At 66.0% G+C, this 18,955-nt stretch overlaps 1 protein-coding gene across 6 annotated transcripts; it reads right to left on the bottom strand.

Annotated features, from left to right (window-relative positions):
• Positions 1 to 214: 214 nt before the first annotated feature.
• On the bottom strand, positions 215 to 13,090 carry FAM78A (family with sequence similarity 78 member A). 6 transcript variants are annotated; one of them, XR_014796420.1, is made up of 3 exons: positions 12,745 to 13,090; positions 10,281 to 12,369; positions 2,750 to 2,865 (listed from the first exon to the last, which is right to left on the bottom strand). XR_014796420.1 is itself a non-coding variant. In XM_084899800.1 (2 exons), exon 2 carries the CDS (start codon positions 2,715 to 2,717, stop codon positions 2,337 to 2,339), a length of 381 nt encoding a protein of 126 aa, XP_084755926.1. In that variant the 5' UTR covers positions 2,718 to 2,865; positions 5,226 to 5,997; the 3' UTR covers positions 215 to 2,336. The 6 variants fall into 6 exon arrangements, 4 of the variants coding, with proteins under 4 accessions (XP_084755926.1, XP_084755928.1, XP_084755927.1 ...); XR_014796421.1 differs by having other exon boundaries at positions 10,281 to 12,366; XM_084899800.1 differs by lacking the exons at positions 10,281 to 12,369; positions 12,745 to 13,090 and adding an exon at positions 5,226 to 5,997 and having other exon boundaries at positions 215 to 2,865.
• Positions 13,091 to 18,955: the final 5,865 nt, after the last annotated feature.

The raw sequence follows: 18,955 nt of genomic DNA, 5'->3' as shown, positions 1-18,955 counted from the left end.
GGGTTCTGCTGTTTGTCCAAAAGCCAAGCTGCCGCCCAGTCCTGGCCCACCCCCAAGCCTGCCCCCTCCTCCCCACAGGGACCGGCCAGGGCGCTAGTGAGGACCGAGGTCCGGGATGGCAGGGGTGGCATCGAGTGGCCTGGCCCCGAGCACAAGCCCCCCAGGTGCCCCTGAATCATGGCGCCAGCCACCCCACAATGACCCGCCATTTCAGGAACATCCAGACGCAGGCCAGCCCTACTTTAAAATTACACTTTATTTCTCTGTGAATATTTTTGTTCTTTTAAAGGTTCGTTTAACATTTTCTTCAAGAGTCTGTGCCTCCTGGTAAGTGCACTGGTTTGCTTCACAGTAATCTCCACGGTCCTTATTGCTGGGCCAGTGTCCACCGGGGGACAGGGGACCGGCCAGGAGCCGGCCTGAGCTCCCGGCAGGAGGGGGGCGTCCTGGCCGGCCCTGCAGCCTCTGGGGTCTTCGGAAAGGCCAGCGGCAGGGAGGGGTGGGGAGCGGGGCCGGACGTGCAGGGGCCGGGCAGAGGCAGGGGCCCTGCCTTCCCTCCATGGGCGCTGGCCCCAGCCGACGGGCCTGCTCCCCTTGTCCAGGTCCGATGGGAGGGATTCCGCCCCCAAACAGCACAGACCCCCCCCCCCCATTCTTCCCACCTCCCCCCTCTCCCCAGTAAGAACCCGGCCGCCGTGACCCCCAGGGCCCCTTCTCCATTGAAGAACGAGAAAGACCTGAGTGCGGAGAAGGGCCCTCCGCCAGGAGGCCAGCGGCACCCCGGCCCTCACCCCCAGGGGAGCCAGCCGCCCCGGAGGCTCCCCAAGCACCAGGCTGTCTGCAGTCCAGTTGTCCCAGGATAGCTGTGCGCCGGCAGGAGCGGGCTCGGAGAGGGACTGGATGGACGGTGAGCACCCCTGGACACACACACTGTCACGCGGTAACGGAGGGAGCGGGGACGAGGGGGCCGACGCCCCCCGTGTGGTCAGTGGGGCTCCTACAAGTGGCTCGTGTGCAGAAATGGAGCTGATGGTTTCTGTGCTTGATTATTACTGGTTTGAACGCAGGGCCGGAGTGACGTAGCTGTGGGCTGGGCAAGCTTGGAGGAAGGGGGCTTCAGCGGGGACCCCCCCCAATTCCTGCAAGCAGCCTTCAAGGCAGACGGCTGAGAAAGCTTCGTCTCACTGGGGGCCGAGTCCTGGGAGGAGGGTGGCCCTCAGAGGCCGGCCCTGTCCCAGACCAGCCTCCTCGGTGCTCCGATGCCGCTCCCCCTGGGCCCTGGCTTATGCCCGGACAGGCTGCCGGGACCCAGGAACGGTGCTCCCCCCGAGGCCGCCCCCTCCAGCGCTGTGCTCGGTTCCCCTGAGAAGGTGCCTGGAGGGAAAGGTGCGCCTTCCTCTGACCCGCCAACCAGAGCTCAGCCTGGGCCCACGTGGCTGCTGTTCCCCGGCCTCTGGGCCAGGGGGACTGAAGGAAAAGGCTGGCTGCCTGAGGGGTGGGAGCAGACCCCGGCGATGGGAATGCCCGGGCTCCACCCGCCACTCCCAGGACCTCCCTCTCTCCACGACCCACCAGCAAGGCCGGCTGCGGGGGACGGGGGGAGGGCGGCCTGGCAGAGCCGGGGGGGGGGGGCGGGGGGGGACACTGGGGAGGGGACGGGGGCTCCACCTGGGGCTCTTAGGCAGCATCTGTCTGTGGTTGTGTTTCTGCTGAGACACAGAGTAAGCTGCTGGTTTTAGGCCGGGTCCCTGCCCCTGTGCCAAGGTGCCCAGGAGGAGGGACCCAGGGCGTCTCTCTCCTCCAGACCCAGCCCCTGCCCAGCGCCCGGCAGGAGATGGCAAGTCCTGCAGGAGAGAGATCCTGCTTTCGATCTGCTTCGGTGTTTTTTCTTTCAGTTCAGCTTAAGGCAAAAGTTTGGCAAAGCAAGTCTACATAAGGCCGCGTGGGGGAGGGCCAGGGGGAGGGGGCGCGAGGGAGGGCCCAGCACCCACAGGTCAGTGAGCGCGGGCCTGTCACTCATCAGCTCCCCCTCCTCCCGCCCGGACCTCCTGGAGAGGCGTCTAAAAAAACAAAAAGGACTGAAAGCAGTGGGGGGGGCGTCCGCTGCGACTGAATGAAACTGCGAGGAAAGGACACCGCAGTGACCGGGGGGCTCCCCTGGGGTTCGTCCTAATCTGCCCGCCGGCCCCCCTCCCCTCCCCGGAGGCAGCGGCCCCGTCGGGGAGGGGGGCGGCCGCGGGCAGGCGCACAGTGAGGCCCCGGACAAGGTAGAATGGTTGTATTTTGCTGGGTGACGGGCGCCCTCATGGCGGGCGCCCCGGGCGGCCGGCCGGCTGCTACCGGTGCTTGGGCGGGATCACCACCAGCGGCTGCCCGTACTTGGGCCGCCACATGAGCACCTGAGCGTCGTTGGCGTTGGGCTTGACCAGGGCGCTGGGCGGGATGGGCTCGTTCCTGCTCAGGATCTTGGGCTGGGCCTGGGCGATGGGCTCCCGCAGGCGGGCGCGCTGGCCCAGCGGCCGGCTGGGGTTCACCTCGATGCTGAGCTGCATGCGCCAGTGCAGCGTCTGCAGGATGATCATGTCGTCGGTGGAGGTGTTGGTGGCCACCAGCCAGGTGGTGAAGCTCTGGTCGCGGTAGATGTTGGTCAGCCGGGCCACGTTGCTCTCGCTGACGGGCACGGCCCACGTCACGCTGGGGTAGAAGTTGTCGTTCATGCTGATGATGAACTTGGAGTCCCTCTTGGTGGGGCCCACGATGGTGCAGGTCTCCGTGGTGTTGCCGTACCAGGGGTAGTTCACCCCGTCCGAGTCGCTGATGGCCTCGATCTTGCCCTCCAGCAGGTCCGGGAGCTCCCAGCTGGACCTGCGGGGGGAAGGCAGTTTGCTCAGCCGGCCGCCCCGGGGCTCCCCTCCCGGGGGCCAGACATCATGGCGGTGAGCAGGGGCTCCCCAACATCACTCCCCCTCAACACCCACCCTGTTCTCTGGCATCGTCTCACACCCCTCAGACCACTGGGAGCCCTGGCTGCCCAGCCCGAGGTGGGGGGGCCCGAAGGAGAGCCCTGCGCCCTGTGCCAGCTGCTGTTGGCACGGCCACGTGGGGCCGCGGCTGAGGGGGGGCCATGGGCACCGAGAGGCCGGGCCACTTGGTGCACTGGGGGGAGGCCACGGAGACGCAGGCTGCCCGCCCTCTGCCCCATGGCTTTCTCCTGCCCTCCAGGCCACACCTCAGAGCCCATGGCCATGGGGTCAGCACATCTGAGAAGGTCCTGGCCCCGCCCTGACCAGTACGTGACCGGGGCAGTGCCTGCCCGAGCCCAGTGCCTCACCCGGAAGGAGCTTCCGGCCCCTCCTCCCAGCACGGGCCTCGCACCCGGGCCCTCCGCTTAGGGGCTGGCCTCCACCTGTGTCTCCCTCCCTCATGGGAGTTGGGGCTCCCAGGCCTCCCTCAGGCCACAGCAGTGGCTCCCAGGGCCCCGATGCCTTTTCCTCCCTCCGTCCACCCCCCCTCCCCCCCCCGCCCGCTTCCTTTCTGCTCACGCCTGCCGAGAAGAGGAAGCGCCCGAATCGCCCGCCGGCCTGGCCCCTCCCCGGAGCCATAGAACCGAGAACACTGAACCAGCCCCGCTCAGGGCACCCCGTCCCGCTGGGCCGGCTCAGGGCACCCTGTCCCGCTGGGCCGGCTCTGGGGGGCACCCCGTCCCGCTGGGCCGGCTCTGGGGAGCACCGTGCTCTGTGCAGAGCGGCCCCACTGGGCTTTCGCTGCCAGAGGCCTAGGGCTCAGCCTTCTAGGGGGGGAGCAGGCAGCCGGGAGTCCAGAGCCCAGACTCTGGAACCCCTCAGCTGCCCCCTCGCTGGTGGGAGACCCCATGCAGACACATGTCCCTGCAGTGGTCACCGAGGAAGACAAGCATGTGCCAGCCCAGGGCAGAGCGCAGGTAAATGCCCGTAGTCGGTCGCTGCTGGCACCACTGCCGTCACTATTGTTGCTATAACAACACTCAGCCCGTCCGAGCTGCTCGAGGACACAGCAGTGTCTGGGAGCCCCCCTGGCACCGCATCGGCAACCACGTGCCCCTTTTTCCCAAGGTGACCAGGCTAAGCAATGGCACTCGGACCCGGGCAGCCTGGCATGGTCCAGGGCTGGTTCCGCCTGGGCCCGTGATGCCAGCTCAGGACACTTGGCACTCAGAGTGCTGCACGCCCGCACTCGCCACAGGCGCCTGGGTAGCCATCTCCTGCCCAGGGCCTGAGTGCATCTCAGAGGGAGCCTGGGCGCAGCTCAAACCACCTCACGTTTTTCAAGTGCCCACCCCTCACCTCCCCACCCCCTCACCTCCCCACCCCTCACCTCCCCACCCCTCACCTCCCCACCCCCTCACCTCCCCACCCCCTCACCTCCCCACCCCCTCACCTCCCCACCCCTCACCTCCCCACCCCTCACCTCCCCACCCCTCACCTCCCCACCCCTCACCTCCCCACCCCCTCACCTCCCCACCCCTCACCTCCCCACCCCTCACCTCCCCACCCCTCACCTCCCCACCCCCTCACCCCCCACCCCTCACCTCCCCACCCCTCACCTCCCCACCCCTCACCTCCCCACCCCCTCACCTCCCCACCCCTCACCTCCCCACCCCTCACCTCCCCACCCCTCACCCCCCACCCCCGATCTCGCTCCCCCAGACCCGCCCGCTGCAGACCCGCTCACGGCTGTTATGTCACTTGCAACACTTTAGAAGCAGAAAGCAAACTTGCAAACGGAACTCTGCGCTTCCTTGTTCCCCTCTCACTTCCTGAGCGCCGGCCGGCTTGGGGGTGGGAGCTTCCCAATGCCACGGCAGCTTCTCTCTGCCTCTGACCCCGAATTCCAAGATGCCGTTCCTCCCCGAGCCCCAAGGCCCAGCCCTGCCCGGTCAGACAGGTGACGGCGCTCCTGAGCTGGCAGGCCGGCTGTCCCGTGGGCTGTTCCTCAGAACCAGCGCCCAGGGCACCTGTTTTCACGTCACCGCCAGCAGCGCGGCCCGGCTCTGGTCCCGCCATCGAGGCGGTGGGAGGGAGGTTAAGGCACGGCTTCTGGGAGCCACAGGCCAGCCCTGGGCCCAGTCTCAGTCCATCTCTGATCAAGTCACGAAGCTCTGAGTTCGGGGTCACCATCGGTCAGCTGTGGGTGGCCCGCCCGCCTTGCCAGGTCTGGGGGTGCCTGCACGCGTCCATGTTCATTACCTGTGCACCCTAAACGGCAGCCTGCGGAAACTGCCGGCCCTGACCCGACCTCACCGGCTTCAGGCTCCACGTGCCCTGCGAGGCGTGGACTCCATGCCGCGGGCCGCGCTGGGGCTTCCTGTCGGTTCTGGGATGACCTTGGACGTCGAGGCCGACCTTCAGTGCTTTGCCCACAGCGCAAAGGGGGGCTCGGACCCCGGCCCTGCACACACTCAGCAATAGTGTCCGACTCTCAGACCCACCAAAGGGGTAAGTACCCTAAGCCGTGCCCCCAGCGCCGTGCCCCCAGCGCCTGCGCAACCGGCGGATCGGCTTGGAGGTGGGGCCTTGGATAAAGTGACCAGACGTCCCGATTTTTAACAATTTGTCTCTCGTTTTAAAACGCCTCGGGACGGGAGACAAATTGTTACAAATCGGGACGTCTGGTCACCTTAGCCTTGGCTACGGGGAACGCGGCTGCTCCTGCCCCCCACCTCCTCTCCAGCCCCCGCCGTGCTGGGCCCTCGGAGGTGCAGGACGGCAAAGACCGAGGGAGTCCGGGCTGGGCGCCAGCCTCACACGCCCTGTGGGACCCCTCAGCTTCCCTCAACACCAGCTCCGTCTGCTGCCCCACCAGCACCCCCTCAGCGAGAGCGCAGAGCGCCCGTCACTGACGCCGGCCACGAGCTGGGAGAGAAATGGACAGGGTGCCGCCTGGTCCACGGACATGGGGGGCCGTGCCCTCCAGCCCCCCATCCCTGACTCTCCCTCCTGCCTGGAGACGGCCCCCCTTCTCCCTGACCTCACCCCAGGCAGCACCCCTTCCCCCCAACCCAGGCCTCCCAGCCTCCCCCGCCCCCTGCAGGAGCCTGAGTGATCTTTTAAAAACACAGTAATCGCACCGCCCTCCCTCCAACCCTGTCAAACCTGCCATGACTCCCCATGACCCGTAAAGCTGGTATCATAGAAGCCCAGGTCACATGCACACACGTGTGGGCGCACAAAACACACACACACACACACTCACACACACTCACACATTCACACACTCGCCCTTCCTCTAACCATTCTCAGTTCCTCTATCGGGCCCTGCCCCGCCCCGCCCTGCCCCACAGGGCCTCTGCCTGGAGCGCCGCCCAGCCTCTTGTGCTCCGGGGTGGTGCTCCTGGCTCAGCTCTGGAGTCCCCAGGGAAGCCACCCTCACCCTCCCACCAGGCCGATGCCACTCGGTGCTCCTGCTGCTGCCTCCTGGCACGCCCGCGGTGACTAAATAATCATACTGTCATTGCTGAGGATCTCGGGAGGGCAGGGCCAGACCTCAGGATTTATGTGGTGCTGGGCCATGCCTGTGGGCGGGGCCGGAGCCTCGGGACTCTCACCCGAGGCTGCGCTGCTGGCGCGCCCCTTACCTAAGGTGACCAGACGTCCTGCTTTCGGCGGGACAGTCCTGATTTTTAACAATTTGTCCCAAGTCCGGTGGCGACTTTTTTAAAACACCGCGGGACAAATTGTTAGAAATCAGGACTGTCCCACCAAAAGCAGGACGTCTGGTCACCTTACCCTTCCCTAAGCGCCGTGGCTGGCAGTGCCGGTCCCAACGGGGCGTGCCCGCAGCAGCAGCACAGCGGCCATGCTACGTCCTGGGCACCCGACGCCCGTTCTCCGTCTCCTCGGCCCGGGCTGGGTTGCGGGTGCCTTTCACAGGGGGCAGCGGGAGGTGTTAGAGGCCTGGCCCAAGGTCACGTAACCAGGGAGACGCTGGCCCAGGACCCACAGCCTGAGCAGCTGGCCTCCACATACAGGCTCACAGAGACATATACAGAAACAGACACACAGATATACACACAGAGACGTGCACACACACAATCACATGTATACACACACATGCGCATGTGTGCATGCACACACAGCTCTGACTGAGAATGAGCATCTAAAGGGGTTACAGTAGGACCGTCCCTGGAGCGGGAGAAGGTGGAGGCCGCCGAGGGCCACAGGACCGGGACGGTCACCCTGGGCTCCAGGCCCAGCCCCCCGTCCCAGCAGGCCCGGCGCAGTCCTCTCGGTAGAGGGCGAAGGGAACAGGGAGGCCGAGGCCCCGGGTGTGTGTGCGGGAAGGGGGGCCCTCCTGGCACCTCGGGGCACACCCTGGCTCCTTCAGACAGAGCCAGGCAGGTGGTGGGCCCGGGCCGGGGCTCTCCCAGGCACGGATGGCTGACGCGCCCCTGCCCCTGGGCCGTCCCCCCTTCAGCCCGTGGGTGTGGGCGGGGCTCTCTGGCTGCGGGCCCAGCCCCGAGGCCTCAGCACTGAGCCCACTTCCTGTCTCTTCACTGGGCTCCTGTGCACACACTCCTGTATCTTCCTTCAAAGCAAGCACTTCTTAAAAACTCAACTTTCCTAAGAAATACCTTTGAAATGACAAATATGGTAAATACATACAGATATATTTTTCTAATATAGATTAAAATAAATGTGTTGCCTTAAGTTCAAGCGACACTAGGCTGACCCCAGCCCTGCGGCGCCCACTGGGCACTGGGAACCAGCCACGGCTGGTCTCCGGGCCTGGCTCGGCCCAGTGGGCACCCAGGGATGGCCTCGCCTCGTCCTCAAGAAAACAGTTTTGACAATTCGCAACAAGCTGAAGTTCTGAAATGTTTGCGGTTTTACAGAAACTGAGGCCCAAAAGCCCCCCTGAAGCCAAAGGGGACCCGGTTTCCTGACTTCCGCCCTAGGCGGCGGGCACCCACCAGGCTGGCCCCCACCCAGAGGTCACCGGGCGCCTGCCCTCTGGGGAGGGGCTGCGGTGTCCCCGCTTCCCCCCTGCCCTGGGTCCCCCAACACAGCCCCACGCGGCCCTGGGCCTGCAGGGAGGGATGGCCCAGCACTGCCTGTTTGCCTTCGGTTCTTGGTAGAAGCTGTGCTTTCTGTTAGCGCCGCCGCAGAGACGTGCACAAAGTGAGAATCGAAAGTGTGTCCTCCTCGCCGCCCTCCTCCCTGCCGTAGGTTACCCGCTCGTAAACATCCTTCTAGACCTTTCCCTCACACACCCGCAGTGTGCGCTCCCACTGTCACGGCGTCTTAATGAAAAATGGCTTCCTATGTCTTCTACGGCCCATTTCCAGTGCCATCGAGAGCCTGACCTTCTCCCCCGGGGCAGCCACTGTGGCCACGTCCTGATCTCTTCCTCTTTACCCAGACCCGACCCGCAGACACACGGACCCGTGCTTCACTTATTTCCCTGACTACGGCCGCCTTCACGCGTGTCCCAGGAGCTGCCCGCCTCTGCGGGGCACTCGGAGGTGAGGCTCGGGGTGATCCCTGGACGGGAGCCGCTCGCCCGGGGAGGTTCTCTCTGGCGGGGCCGTCCCCCCCCCTCCCCCGCCACTTCCTCCCACCCCAAGCTGGAAACCAGGACTTCCCTCTCCCCCCTGCTCCGCCCCCGCCCTCTGCCAGGCCCAGCGGGGGGGCGGGAGGCCACCTCCGGGCGCAGAGCGGAAGCAGCGTCCTCAGTTGTGTGCGGGCCGGCTCGGGCCCGGCTGCAGGAAGAGGCCATGTGGCCGGCGGCCGGCCCTCCGGCCTGGCCCCGACCGCGGGAGCAGCCGGCTTCCTCCGGCAGTGGCTTCAGGCTTCGGTGGGTCCTCCTGAGAGGAGGCCTTTGGAAGTAACAGAGAGGAGGGGGAGCCGGCCCCTCTGCACCCCAGCCCCAGGCCGCAGCCCCCCAACCCGCCCGGCCGTCCTGCCAGCTCGCCCCGGGGCAGCCCAGGCCACTGCACCTGCCCGCTGGAAAGACCCTCGCCCGCCTCACTGACCAGGGCGCTCGCACCGTAGCGGGTGCGTGAAACCCAACCCCGAGAGGAGCAGCCGCGGCGACAACACAATATAGGCCTCTTTATGCTGACGCCGGGCGCCCACATTAATAGTTAACCAGCAGCAGTTATGGCATTGACAGCTACCGGGATCCAGCCTGCAGGTGCACCAGGCGCTGTGCTAAGTTCTCAGGATGCCCCCCCAGTAACCCTCACCACCCTGCCTTCTCCCCACTTCACGGATGGGAACAGTGAGGCTCAGAAAGGTGGAGAGACTGGCCCAAGGTCTCAGCACCAGTGAGTGGCGGAGCTTGGGCCTGCACCCTGCTGCTCCCTCCCGTCCCCTCCCCCCAGGTCCGCCCCCTGGCAGAACCCAGAGCCAGAACCGACGCCAGGCCCTTGGCCCCGGCCCTGGGCCAGGTCCCCGTCGGGCTCCGGAGAGGGCAAACCGGGGACAACGGGAAGCGGCCCCCACGCGGGGAGAAGCGGTGGCTTGTCACTCAGAAGGCGGTGCCAGCTGCCAGGTGGCGGCTGAGGAATCGCGGAGGGCGGGCTGTGGAGGCAGGTGTCTCCGGCAGTTTGGGGGGGGGGGGGGAGTGTGGCTTTGAAAGTAATGTGGGTTGGACCCAAAGCCATACAGCACCCTCTCAAGCTGGCTCGGAGAAGCTCACCAGCGTGTGGCTGGCTGTGAGAGTCACAGTATTGTCACCCTGAAATATTTCAGACCCAGAACGCCATTCTCCAAAGGTCCCCGGATTAGAGGTTAATCTCAGGCAGGGATCATGTTTGGGGTATTAGCGGGTTTTGGTTAAGTATCTGGGATTAATATTTGAGGACGAGCCCAGGTGTAAAGGACGGAAGCCCTAACTTTTGCCTCGGGTGCCCGCCTGCCTCGGGTGCCCGCCTGCCTCAGGCCGGGAAGCCCCGAGCGGGGGTTCACTTGAATGATTCAGACCGTCTGGGTCCCGTCCGGTGGTGCTCAGCCAGCATGGCTTCCACCCTCCCAGGGACAGCAGCAGCGTCCGAGGCACTTCTGGTTGTCACAGCGGGGTTTGGGGGGGCTGCTGGCATCAAGCGGGGGAGACCAGAGGCTCTGGTCCGCGTCCCAGGATGCACAGCACAGCCTCTGGTCCGGGCGAGGCCGGGGGCAGCTCTGGGCAGCGGGAGGTCCCTGGTCAGCCCGCCGGCCCCTCCCTCCTCCCTCCGGTCTCGGGGCTTGAAGACATGAAGTCGTTGGGGGCCGGAGAGATGGGGGGAAGGGTGTTTGCCTCACCCTCACACTCGGGCCTCCTCTGAGCCAGCCCGTCCGGTTCCCAGCGGCACCGGCTCAGGACAGCCGCGCTGCTCGGCGCTTCTTACGACGATTCTGTCGATTAACAGTAAATCGAGCAGCTTCCCACTCAGCATCTCAGCCCCAGGGCGTCCCCACCCCCGTCCCCCAGAATCCTCACGATGACGACGCTGACAGCGCCGACGCCCTGGGTGACTCCCCAAGCCCCGGGTGTCACCATTCCGACCCCAGGGTCTGAGCCCGGGAGGGACACGACCCCCCAGGGAGCCTCCGACTCTGCCCTTCCTCTGGGGCTGGGCCCCTCCCCCCGGGATCGGAGCAGGAGGAGGGGACCCCGACACAGAGGGCCCTGAGCCAGGAGGTGCCCCAGGGAGGGGGCGGCCCGGGAAGCGGGTAGACAGCCTGGCAGCTGGCTGTCAGCCCCCAGGCAACGCCAGCGGCTCAAGACTATTTCAAAACGTGCGGAAGTCAGGGATGGCCTGTGTGACAGAGGAAGGCCGCGGCCGGGAGACAGCGCAATCCGAGTCACTTATGTCGGTCGGCATGCTGGCGTTTCAGCCACGATCATTACCGAAGCGGCCGCTGCATGCAGTCGGACAATCACCCAGTGCCACCCCAGCAATCACGCTAACGGCGGGAGCCGCCTGCAGTGAGTATTGTGCCGTGGGCTCGGCGGGTGCCGGCCGCGTGACAAACGTCTCCCATCATTCTCGCAAGAAGCCGCGGCCAAGAGCTCGGACGCCCCGGTTTGCAGAGGGAGAAACCCCGGGCAGGGTGGCTCAGGACACCCGGGCAGGCGGCGGAGCCTGGCCTGCCGCCCGGGGCTGCATGGCTGCCGTCGAGGTGCGCCCTGGGCTCCCCAGCCAGGAGGCAGGGACTGGCACAGACAAAGGTCGTCCCGGGTCTCCTGGCTCGGGCCCGCCCTCAGCTGGTGCCTGGACGGCGCCAGAGCCCCCGCCCAGAGGGCAGGGCCTCGAGGACTGGAAGCCCTGTGCACAGATGGGAAGGCTGAGCCCGAGCCAGGCCCGTGCCTCCCACCACACATCCACCTCCCCCCCTCACACCCCTTCCTCCCTCCGGCACCCGTCCCCTCCAAGCGCTGAGGCCCCTGCCTCCCCGACCCCGGGGCCTCGCTGAGGCCCGGCACCCTCTCCGTCCTGCCAGCTGTCCGGATGCCTCGCAAAGCCCCAGAAGGCTCCGAGCTTACGGCTTCTTAGCAAAGATTCACACCCAACAGCTGGGACTCCCGCTCCCCTTCGGGATGGGAAATCAGCCCCAGCGGGATCAGGGCCGCGCTGGGGAGTTAACGGGCTTGGGCGTGGGCAGGCGTGCCCGCACCCCCGGGCGATCGCGGTCACCCCCTCGCTGTACGTTTTACTGTGACCCCGTCCCCCCGACAGCTCAGCCAGCGGCGGAGCAGCAGGACATCTGTGTCCCCCAGCCCATCCCTCCTTCCTCCTCCAACCTCAGGCCCTGATGTTCCTGAGCAGCCCTGCGCCTGGGCGTCCCCGTCCTCACTGCAGACCCGGGGCCGCTCAGAAGGGACGTTGAGAGAGGGGCTGCAGGCGAGGGGCTGGCAGTTCCCACGGAGAGGCCCCTGTGCCCTGAACTATTGCTCTCCCACACCCAGGATGGCCACCCTGGGATCAGGGAACATTCCAGAAAAGCAGCGCAGGCCCAGGGTCCTGCCCTGAGATGTACATTATGCTGGAGGCCAGGCTGGGGAGAGGCCAGGGGAGCCTGGAACTCATGTCCACGGAAGTGGCCTCCGTCTTGGAGAGAAACAGTGCGACCCCACAAAGCAGACCTGGTCTCTAACCGGCCGTCCTCAAACACCACGGAGAGCAGTGAACCCCCTCCCGCCACACCCCAAAGCTGAGCGAGCTGAAGACCGGAGGCCAGTCCGCCCAGCCACACGCTCTGGGCAGACAGCAGGCGGCTCCTGGGCACCCGGAGCCTTCCCTGAGCGGCCGCCACGGGGGCTGCAGGGCCGGGGCCGGGGCCAGTGTGGCCTCTGCTGGTCCGGACAGCACGCTGACTGTCAGAGAGGCGCCTGATGGGGTTCCCTCTGCTTTTGATTGATTGGTTGATGTTAAAGAGAGAGAGGAAGGAAGAGAGAGAGAAATCAATTGGTTCCAATTATTTATGCATTCACTGGTTGCAGGAAATCAAACCCACAACCTTGGCGTATCAGAACGACTCGCTAACCCCTGAGCCACCCAGCCAGGGCTCCTCTGCTTTCTCGGCAACCTCGGGGACAGGGGGAAAGGAGGCCCTAGGGCCACGAGCCCAATGTGAGTCAACATCAAACCCTCTAGGGGGTCACGTGGCCAAGGAGGACTCAGCGGCCACTTCCGGACGTGCCTCAGGCTCCCCTCTGCCCCAGACCACCACTCCACACCCCAAGCAGCCGCCCCCCCAAAGCTGGCTCCCAAGCAGTACTCACATGCCCTGCTCCCCGTACTGGTTGTAGAACTCCATGTGGCTGCACGCCTGGATCCAGCCGACCACCCAGGTCTCCTTCCTGGGGATGGGCGGCATGACCACCTGGGCCGAGGCCCGGAAGTGGGGCGTCCGGTAGCGGAGCACCACGCTGGAGGACTCGTCGATGCTGGTGGGCACGGGGTCAATCGAGGCCTTCACATCGATCACCGTGATCCCTTCCCGGAAGATTCCGGCCTTGCCCCCGATGCTCTGGATGCAGCCCATGGCACACAGCACCGCTCGTATCTCCAGGGAAGGCCAGCAGTCCCAGAGGAAGCTGGGCATTGAAAGGACAGAGGCCGCGGGACCCAGTGCTGCCGGGACTGCTCTCCCGTCAGACAAGTCTCCTTCAGCCTCGGGCGATGTCCGCGGGCCGAGAAGCAGCTCAGGGGGCGGGGGGCGCGCGCATGCCACACGCAGGCCGGTCTGTCTATAGACACAGGCTCTGCTGCATCTCAGGGCCCCGGCTCTTCTGCTCGCAGTGGACGAAAATCACCGATACTCTTTGGGTTAAAAAGGGGAAGTTTGGATATTAGTGGATAATCATGGTGTTCAGACACCCAGCCCTTCCGGGCCTCCACGCGGGGAACGCGGCTCCCTGGAGTCTTGGGGGCAGAAGGCGATGCGGGGACACATCAATGAGCGGCTCGTCCGTCCGTCCGTCCTCCCGGCGCGGCGAGCCCGGCTTCCTCCTCCGCCTTCCGCACGCGCCCGGGGCGCCCGCGGGGCCGATCGATGGGAGCGGCGGCTGCTCCGGCGCCGGAGGTCCCGGCTCCTCGAGGGCGAGCGCCGACCGGCTTCCAGGCGGCGAGGTGCCCGGAGCGCGGGTCCCGGCGGCGCCCACGGAGGCGCCCCCAGGCGGGCACCGGGTCCCTCGCCGCTGTCGCCGCCGCCTCCGGGGCCTGGGGGAGCCGAAGGCACCGGGCGTCAGGCCGCCTCGAAGTTGAGCCGAACTTTGCCGCGGGGGGCGCGGGGCCGGACCGGCGCGGACAGCGCGTCTGGGCGGTCTCCCCGGAGGAGGCGCCCCGCCCGCCCCGTCAGCGGCCGCCGCACCGCGCGCTCCAGCGAATAATCGCCGCCCGTGACATCTCCGCTGACACCACCGCCGGGGGGGGCACTGCGGTGGCCGCGTGGACCGGCCGCCCTGGCGCCCTCCGCTCCGCTCCCAGCCGGCCCTCCGGCCCTGAGGGCGCCGGGCAGCCTTCCCGGGCGGGATCCCCGATCCTCGGAGGGCACCGCGCCCTAGCCCCGCCGCATGGGTCCCCGCTCGGCAGCCCCGCTGCCCGAACCCCCGCGCCCGGGCGCCTCGCCGCCGCGGGAACTCAGGCGCGCACGCCCCCAGCCGGCGGCGCCGGCCACTCACCTGCCCCGCGGGCCAATCCGCGCGCCCCGCCGCCCTCCGGCCGCCCCGACCCCCGCCCCGGGCAGTGTCCTTTGGCTGCACTGGGGTCCGGGGCTGGCGCGGGCGCCCCCGGCCCCACGTCCTCCTGTGCCGGGGTCCCGGGGGGCGAGGGGCCGGAGGGCTGGGGCTCGGGGCGCTCTCGCCCCCACCCCGCCGCCTCCCTTATTTTATGATCATCCTGAGCCCGCCGCCGCCTCTCAGCCCCGCCGCCGCGCCGCCCCGCCCGGCGCGCCCCGCGCCGCCCCGCTCCGCTGCGGCATCGAAAGGCAACCAGGTCAAACTTTGCAGAAACTCAGCCCCCGCGCCGCCCGGCCCCGCGTCCGCCCGCAGCCGCCGCGGGAGCGCCGCGCGCACCGGCCCCGCGCCCGCTGCCGGCCCGCGGGGATGCAGGTCCGCAGGCGGCGGCGGCGGCGGCGGCGAGCGCCGCCTCCTCCCCGCCGCCCGCCTGCTCCCCGCCCTCCGCCCCACGCCTCCGCCTCCCCCTGGATCTTCTCCCCCGCTCCGCCTCCCCCTCTGCAGCTGCCAGGAGCGCCGAGCTGCTCCTTGCAGAAACGACATTTCCTTTCGGGCAAGCCCGGGGGATTGTGGGTAGTGTAGTTCGGCTTGTGTCTCGGGTCCTGGTAGCTGCTCCCTATGGCTGCCCTTTGAACTCGCAGGCTTTGGGGGGGCTCGGGGCACTCAGAGGAGAGTCGCGCTGCCCTGGTATTCCTGGCGGCCGGTTGGAGACAAGACCGGGGCTGTGGGAGGCTCCAGGCTGGGCAGGTGGAGGTGGATACCGTTAGGGAAAGGGTCCCTGTGTCCCTCCCTCTGCTGGGTCTCTGGGCACCTGACGGTCAGGCCTGTTGTTCCCCAACTGTGACAGGTGCTGCACCCCATCCTGTGCGGGAGCCCTCTTCTGTGCATGTCACAGCGCAGGCATCCATCCCAAACCGGAGCCTGAGAGACTTGCCCAGCATCCGGGCTGAGACGGCCTGGTGGTCTGGGGACAGGGGTTCAAAAGGGCGTTCGAACCTGGATGTGAGGGGGGGAGGGCAGGGGCGGGGGAGAGAGCGCTGGGGACAGCTGTGATCCTCTCTAAGCACCTCACACCATTAGCCTCGCCCTCACCTTGCAGCCACCCTAAGGAGAGCGGGTGGTTTGTGACATCGGAAAACCTTGCAGCCACATTAGAGCTGTTTCCTGTCCCCACGACTCTGACTCCCAAAGGCGCCCGCAGCCGGGTCCAGGGCAGGGTTCTGCCATTCCCGGGGAGTGCCACGTGGAGGTCTCTTTGATGAACGATCGGCCAGGCTGAGTGGCCCATCAAATAGCAGCAGCAGCAGCTTTCTCTCCTGTGTCCTTCACCTGGACACACCACAGGAAGTGTCTAGCTGTACCCAGCCGCACCCGCTCCCACCTGCTCACTGCCACGGGCCTCCCCCAGCCCCGCGAGGGGTGGGCCCTCTGCAGGTCAGCTCATCCCACCGCTGAGACCTGCTTCCTGCCGGAGGGCAGCACCCGGCAGCAGAGGTCTCCTGAGGGCTGTGTGCACTTCCTGTTCCCGGAGGAAGCTCCCCTGGCTGCCCAGCCCTCGGCAGCCTCGCCCTGCCCTGCACCGAGGCCTCCACAGAACATTCTACCCCCGGGACTCACTGCAGCATCCACGCCTCCTTCGTCATTACATCATTACTGTGCTGAATGGTTCACACATATGAGCCTTCGGGGTCTCCATCTCATCTCCCACACCAGCCCCAGGGCCTGGGGCGGAGCACGCCTCCCTGGCCAGGACGCCCCTTGTGGCGGGCACTGTCCTGGTGACCAGGATGTGTGTGCGCTGTGAACACGTGCTGAGCTGCGCGTCTTTCCGTGTTGACATAAGGACAGAGGCCGGGGCCCTGACCTGCTCACGAAGGGGTCAGGGCCCGGAGATGATTTTCCCGGGTGCCCGTTGGAAGTGATGTTACTCCCTGTGGCCCTGGGCTTGGCCTGGGCTTGTGATGATCGTGATAAAGCCCCCACTGTGTGTTAGGTGCTGCCTGAGCCAGCATTCTCTCCTGTATCCTCCACCTGCACCCCAGGAGGTGGGCTGTACAGACAGACAGACCCAGGGGGTCAGGGGACAGTGGCGTTTTCAAGTCTGAATCCCCGCCCAGATCTGGCCGAGCCGAAAGCCCGCTCACCCCTCCTCCCGGCGCCACCTCCGCCCCCTGAGCCAGGAAGGAACTGGTTCTGGAAAGCTTTGTCCCGGAGAGTTGCACGGGAAGAGAGTGAGGACAATTTCAAAGACCCCTTGGCCTCGGCCCCAGAGCCTCCCCTTCCTCATCCCGCCTAGAGCTCTGAGGGAGGTGGCCCAGGCGGTGCCCGTGGGCCCGTCGCCTGGCTCTGAGCACCGACAGGGTCCCCCAGAGCCAGCTCTGACAGCCAGCGGGGCTGAAAGGCTCAGCTCACATGTGCATCCCCTGGTTCTGGCTGCTTCCCCAGCCCCCTACCACCTCCCCGCCCCCCCCCCATGCCTCCCCACACAGCCCTTCTTCCTGCTCAGCATTTCCTGCAGCTCTGTGGGTGCTGGGCGCAGCCCCGCGGCTGTCTCAGCATCTGCGGAAGGCCCAGGAGGCACCACAGGCGCGGGAACTGCTGGCATCTGCAGAACAGGCCGGGGACCTTTGTCCGAGAGGTGCCCAACGCCACAGGGGCACTCACCGTGCCCCCCTCCTCTGGCCCCGGCCCCCCAGACTCCTCTGCAGTGATATCACCAGTCAAGGGGGAGAGCAGGGGTCAGAGGGCACAGCCCGGCCCCTCCCAGAGATGGGGAACTCCGGGTGGCACCTGGTACAAGCGCATTGTCAGTGGGACCAGGTCCCTCCGCCCCCGGCATCTGCCCAGTGTTTCTGGGTGCCTGCTCTGCGCTGGGCCCTCAGGAGACACAGGACACTGGCCGGGCCAGGACAGATGACCAGAGTAGTCCCCAGGCGCTGGCATCACCATGGGCCAGAGAGGCACCCAGGGATGACTCGGGCATGATGCACAGAGGCGCTCATTAACAGAAACAACAAAAGGCACCAACTCATGCTCCAACAGTTCTGGGTCCGTGTCGATGGCTACACGCAGGACGTGTTGTGCTGGCGTCCGGTGTTCGATGCGCGTGTGTCCAGTGTCGAGCTGGGGGGCAGGAGGGGGATGACGGATGCCTGGTCCAGGGGCCGAGGGGGCAGGGAGTGAGTGAGCGATTAGAGGAGGTTAGAGTGAATGCATGTGTGTGAGTGAATGATGGTGTGAGAGTGTGTGTGTATGTGTCAGGGTGTATGTGACAGTTGACAGTTGTGTGTAACTATGTGTGGAGTGTGTTTGAGTAAGTGTAAGTGCCCATGAGTGTGTGTGTGTGTGTGTGTGTGTGTGTGCCTGCTGGATGGAGATCCCATGCTGGTGGGAGCCGGTGAGGGTGGCTTGTCTGGCCTGGTGCACAGGGCGGTCCCCTGGGACCCTCCCCTCCGACCTCAGGACTCTCTGTCCCTCGGCCCGGTTGCCCCAGCGGCGTCTCCAGAGCTGCAGTTCTGAGCGTGAAACGCCCTCTCCTCCCACGATCTGTGTCCCCAGAGGAGGAGCTGACCCAGTGGCGCCCCAAGGTCAGGCGGCAGGAGCTGAGTGTGCACAGGCGCCCCTCCGGCCGCTCCCCCAACCCCAGCCTCGTGGGGGTGACGAGCCGCGTGCAGGCCGCGTGGGAGGACACGGACACACACACACACGCACACACACACACACACACACACACACACACGCACTCATGCCCTGCGCTCCGCACCCCCACGCGCCCCGCCCTGCCCCGCCACCCGGGAAGGGCGAAGGGAGTGGGCGGCGGGGTGCCCGCCTGGGAGTTCTCCAAGGTGCTAAAATAAACCGGCGAGGGATCAGGTTTCCGACCAAAATAACTCGGAGCAGCCTTAGAGAGTCAGCTGAGAGCCACGGGGAGTGCCCGGGGTGGGAGGCGGTGATGAGACATGCTTATCAGGGGGCTCCCTCCCCACCTGGCAGGGACCCTGCTCGATCCTCCCACCCACCCGCCTGCTGTGCATGACCCCAGGCTCTGCTGGAGGGGAGCGGCTCACCCACCCCCTCCCCTTTCCTCTGGGAGGGTCCCCAAATGGCCTCCTGGTGGCCCGCCGAGGTTTGTCCAAAGCCTTGACTCCAAAATCAAACAGCCATTCGCGAAATACATGTTTGTTTGTTTTTTAATCTTTATTGCAAAAAGGCAGCTGATCGTTGATTTTCTCTCATCATTGATGTTTCTATCTCTCCCTCTCCCTTCCTCTCTGAAATCAATAAAAATATAGTTAAAAAATTAAAAACTGGCCCTAACGGGTTTGGTTCAGTGGATAGAGCGTCGGCCTGCAGACTGAAGGGTCCCGGGTTCGATTCCGGTCAAGGGCATGTACCTTGGTTGTAGGCACATCCCCAGTGGGGGGTGCCCAGGAGGCAGCTGATTAATGTTTCTCTCTCATCAATGTTTCTAACTCTCTCTCCCTCTCTCTTCCTCTCTGTAAAAAATCAAAAAAATAAAATTAAAAATTTTTAAAAGTGTTCCGTAAGCGAGCGAGTGAGTTACAGGTGGGTGACATGCAGGCAGGGACCAGGCAGCCCAGGCCCCGCTCTGACCTTCCCCAGCGGTGCAGCCTCACAGGTGATGTCAGCACCCTCGTGTGTTCCTGGTCGCCTCTGACATGGGACATGTGTGACTGGACGTGTCAGCCCGAAGTATCCACAGCCTGGCCGAGTGCTCCCGAATCAGGGCAGTGCG

This window comes from Pipistrellus hanaki (genome assembly GCF_964339955.1).
Source record: "Pipistrellus hanaki genome assembly, chromosome: 11".
Taxonomy (NCBI): domain Eukaryota; kingdom Metazoa; phylum Chordata; class Mammalia; order Chiroptera; family Vespertilionidae; genus Pipistrellus; species Pipistrellus hanaki.
This window is presented reverse-complemented; position numbering and strand designations above follow the sequence as displayed.

Excerpts from the sequence above, each read along its gene's own strand:
- FAM78A (XM_084899799.1), bottom strand. The coding sequence starts at position 13,067 with ATGCCCAGCTTCCTCTGGGACTGCTGGCCTTCCCTGGAGATACGAGCG. Across the intron at positions 2,866-12,744 it reads CAGTACGGGGAGCAGGGCAT|GTCCAGCTGGGAGCTCCCGG; the intron begins GTGAGTACTGCT and ends TTCCCCCCGCAG.